At 39.9% G+C, this 4350-nt stretch overlaps 1 protein-coding gene across 2 annotated transcripts; it reads right to left on the bottom strand.

Annotated features, from left to right (window-relative positions):
- Positions 1 to 1894: 1894 nt before the first annotated feature.
- LOC122060223 lies at positions 1895 to 2954 on the bottom strand. Of its 2 annotated transcripts, none has more exons than XR_006134283.1 (3): positions 2724 to 2954; positions 2332 to 2620; positions 1895 to 2224 (listed from the first exon to the last, which is right to left on the bottom strand). XR_006134283.1 is itself a non-coding variant. In XM_042623414.1 (3 exons), exons 1-3 carry the CDS (start codon positions 2799 to 2801, stop codon positions 1961 to 1963), a joined length of 462 nt encoding a protein of 153 aa, XP_042479348.1. In that variant the 5' UTR covers positions 2802 to 2937; the 3' UTR covers positions 1895 to 1960. The 2 variants fall into 2 exon arrangements, 1 of the variants encoding a protein (XP_042479348.1); XM_042623414.1 differs by having other exon boundaries at positions 2501 to 2620; positions 2724 to 2937.
- Between the last annotated feature and the right edge of the window lie 1396 nt (positions 2955 to 4350).

The following is a 4350-nucleotide window of genomic DNA, read 5'->3' as shown; positions in this document are numbered from 1 at the left end:
ATCTCTCTTACTTTCCTTCTGCTAATCTCTTCACTGATTACTTTCAGACGCAAGAGTTTTAAATCTTTCGATATCCCACCACCTGAGTTCACATTGTGTCACATCTTCATCCCTTAACTGACATCACTCTGCATCTCTGGCTCGCTACATACTCTGAGGAATTACCGGTAGTTCTCTCTCTCTCTCTCTCTCTCTCTCTCTCTCTCACACACACACACACACACATTAGGCAACTATTTCTATTGTTTTGTGTGGGCGGTATTTAAATCCTTATGAATTCCACCTGTTTTGTGTGGGCGGTAATATATAGCTTTTCCTTACTTTCTGTGTGCAGCACATGATTATATCTGTATCAATGAGATCTTCACTAAAAAAGAAAAAGAATTTACTAAAATTTAAGGAGATCACATTTATATCTGAACAACAAGAGCTCGAAAGACATGATAGGGATAAACAGAAGTCACATAAGTTGTTCCACCTTCTGAGAATTTCAAGTCTAAATTTGTAATATTTTTTTTTTTTTTTTGAAGAGGGCCGGTGAATAGTAATAATAATACCTGACCTTTGATGGCAAACTAGGGTCAGGGTCAATCAGGGTCATCCCGGCCCTTGATGTCAGGGTCAGGGTCAGGGACATCCTAGCCTGACCTTGAAAAATCAGGGCCAATCAGGACGGATAAGGGTTGGGCCTAGGTTGAAGTTTTGCGGCCCTGAATCAAGGTCAAGGCGGGTTTAGGCCCAGTTAAGGGGGCTCAGGGTTGGGCTAAGGTTTTAAGAAGCCTGGCCCAACCCGGCCATGTTGCACCCCTATATTTCCATTTTAGGACCGAACACCCATATCAATTTGTTTAAATAATTGGGCCTCATAAGCTAGGCATGATCCCTTGTATTAAAAGTCTTGGTCAGATACTGGCCTCTAATTGGGCTACAATAATCAGTCTTAGATAGGCTTTTAAACTGGTTAATGACCCATTTATCTCTAAATGAGCTATAATCGAGCTTTAAATGGGCTCTAAATGACCTCTAAGAGGTTTTTAACATGTCGGGTTGAGTCAGACTATCAATCTATTCATCCCAGTTGATTGCCCGTCAGATAGCACCCTTGCACCAGGAACGACCAAATATAATCTTGCTAGGCTAGAGCCTGACCCATTTGTTAATCGGGCCTGACTAGTTTGGGCTTTAAAAGATCGAGATCGATCGGTCTAGTATTGACACCCTTTAGATTGTAGAGATTGGATCAGTTGCTCGTACGATCACCTTGTCGTACGGGTGAGCATTCAACACCTGTCCCTTTTGTTTTCAAATATACCTCTCTTCATCCATGTAATGATAAAAAATAACATAAATATTGAATGCTCACCCATATGATCAGGTGATTGTACAAACACCGGATCCATTCTCTAGATTGTGGTTGCCGTCGGCCCTCTTCGCTTCAAGCCGATTTAAAGTTCAACATAATGGAGGCCCAATTACATCTTTAGCTTTCGTACTAGTGGCCCACATGAGAGCCGGAGATAAGATGACTAATTTGTGATTCACAGCGGTTTCAGTGTGGTTCAATTCGGCTGCTTCTGGTCTGTTTTAGAACCAGCAAATTTTAGTATGGTCCAGTTTCATTGGGACCATACCAACATTGGAGAGGACACAGATACCCACTGGTCGGTTCAGGTTGTAACCATCTTAGTCTGTCTAGTCAACCATCGGTGCCCCTTCCTTTTGAAAAAAATGGCGTATCCGGTGTATGAGACTCTTGCATATGTGAGGTTTAAGGGGACGAGAACCAGTCTTACCCCAAAAATGTCAAGAGATTGAATCATCCTTTAACTGACTGATAAATACTCAATTTCCACCATTTATAAGAGTTAGATTTCAATAGAATTAGCTAAGAATATATAAACATTACGCTTCAGTTGTGCAATTGATTAAATCTGCAAGTAAATTCTTACAAACCTTGGCCTTAATTATCTATATTATCTTTACCATTAACATGCTTAGCAATAGCCTCAAAGACCGCTTGATTGACCTCCTGAGCATCCATAGTCTGATCTTGAGCTTCAACAATGGCTTCCATGCAAAAAGATTGGTTACATGAAACCTTCGCATGGACTACATTAAGCCCTGTTACCTCCAGTGCCTCTATGACTGAAACCAGCAAATCTTGCCCTTCTTCACAAGTCACCAGTACTAGGAACCCCATCTCAATCTTCTCTACTTTCACCTCCTGTTGATCCAAAGCAGAAAATATCAAAATTAATTCAAAGGATGGAGAAAATCTCTTGAAGAATAGCCCCATAAGGGAGAGGAGCCAAATTCGTTCCAAATTCTTACTTATCCCATGTGGAGAGGGAGATTGGTATCTGTTGTTGGAACTTGGGTAGAACTCATCTTTAAAAGTTTCCCTTTAAGAGAGAGAGCCCAAATCTTTATATCCCTCCACATCGAATCGGGCTACTCACATACGAGAGAGAGAGAGAGAGAGAGAGAGAGAGAGAGAGACCGTGGAGATTTGAATTGGATGGTGGATGAGTTTAGCATATTGAAGGTTCAAGGCCTCCAACTTGTTCATCAGTTGTTTAATGTAATCAATAGCATCCACGATAATGGAGCTCTTCCTCACCTGCATTAATGGTAAGTTGCAGAAGAACACATCCAAATGAGTCAGGATCGAGCTTCCAATAACGAAAACAGAAATGAAAAAGAAGCTATCTTTCTTTATGTACCGATTTGGAGTGGGTAAACGACCGTAGTAACTTAAACTTCCTTCGCAATGCCACTCTCCTTTGCAGCTTTGACAACATTTTCTCTCTCTCTCTCTCTCTCTCTCTCTCTCCCCCTCCCCTTTGAGGTTTGGACTTTGAGTTGGAAACCTATTAACAGCAAGGGCGGCTTTTAAAAGTGGGGAGGGATTGAGTCGCGTGACTTGCTCGGAGCCTCGGACTCGTGACTTTACAGATTCATTCCCTCACGCGTATGGAAGAGAATATGTGAGCCTCAACTTGTTTCATATTTTTGGAGATATCCTTTTTAGGCGATATCGAGGTGGGGTCTGGTTTTGATTTCTGAATTCTGATTGACATGCTTCCCTAACCATTGGACATTGTGGTGTAACTTTGGGTGGGAGTAGAATGTGTGTAGTTTTGAGGTCTACTTTTCTTATTTTCTTGGGGATTAGTGTTTTTCATTATTTCCTGTGAAAGTTGAATGGTTCTTATTTAATTACTGGATGATCTGATCCATATAGTTATGGGATCAGTATGGATCCACGGGATTGGATTTTGACTTGGATATTGTTAAGTTTGTCTCAAATTCTTGACCCGTTTTGAAGATTGACCCGTTCCAACATATTTTGGTGATGACCCAAATGGAAAGTTTTATAAGATCTGTGATGGAAGCAGAGGGGTTGGACCTGATCGATTGCAACCCGATGGATCAAACCATGACTTGAAGGAGTATATAATATACTATCATCTTGTTGAGCAAGTCATTGCAATTTGGGGGTTTTTGGGCTAGAGTTTCAGGATAAGCTTTCTTGCCACTGTTTTGGGTGTAATCTCTCTTCTACATATAGTGAAACATCTTCTTCTTCACCTGAGGACGTAGTGACAACATCGGTGTGTGACCCATTAAATCTCTGTGTTGTGCGGATTTGGTTTTGTTTATTTTCGTATTTGTTGGTGTTTGCTACAACAAACACTCATTGTTAAAAAAGAAAATCAGAGTGTAGGATTGCATATCTATGAAAGTGAAGAAAGAACCTTATAAAAGAGAGATGGCTTGATAATGTGGGTTTAATTGTTTAAAACTTCTAATAGATTGAACTCAAAAACTAAGGATTACTTTTGTTTGGCTGACCAAAATGGGTGGAAAAAGAGAAGTTTTAATGCACTGATTGCAGCCTCTACTGGTAAAGCAGGCACCAAGTTTGTGATCTAGGGATTAACTACTGTCACACGTATTCTCCTTCCTCTTTTCCTATCATCCTCCCTCCCCTCTTGTGTGTGTGAGTAAAGTCCCCTTGGGCAATTCTATAGGATTTAAAAAAAAAAAAAAAAAAAAAAAAAAAGAAGAAAAAGAAAAAGAAAAAGAAAAAGAAAAAGAAATGAAAAGAAGAGAGAGTTAAAGAATAGAAAAGTGAAGGAAAGGAAAACACAGTAAACAATGAATTTTCATAATTTTAATTCTAATATATAATAACGTATTGGGCCTACATGTAATAATATCATTCCCTTCCCTTCTAGGCTTACCAAAACTGTGGGTTTTAGAGGTGGAGTGTGATAAATGGTTTGCCACATAGGAAAACACGTTTCCTTAATTGATGGATGGTTATTGCTTAATTTCCCATATGAG

The sequence above is a fragment of the Macadamia integrifolia genome, chromosome 13 (assembly GCF_013358625.1).
Source record: "Macadamia integrifolia cultivar HAES 741 chromosome 13, SCU_Mint_v3, whole genome shotgun sequence".
Classification (NCBI taxonomy): Eukaryota; Viridiplantae; Streptophyta; class Magnoliopsida; order Proteales; family Proteaceae; genus Macadamia; species Macadamia integrifolia.
Note: the sequence above shows the minus strand (reverse complement) of the source record. Positions and strands in the feature narration are given on the sequence as shown.

Coding starts and splice junctions, on each gene's coding strand:
- LOC122060223 (XM_042623414.1), bottom strand. CDS start 2,801: ATGTTGTCAAAGCTGCAAAGGAGAGTGGCATTGCGAAGGAAGTTTAAG. Junction 2,621..2,723: donor CGTTTACCCACTCCAAATCG/GTACATAAAGAA, acceptor CCATTAATGCAG/GTGAGGAAGAGCTCCATTAT. Junction 2,225..2,500: donor ATCCAATTCAAATCTCCACG/GTCTCTCTCTCT, acceptor TTGGATCAACAG/GAGGTGAAAGTAGAGAAGAT.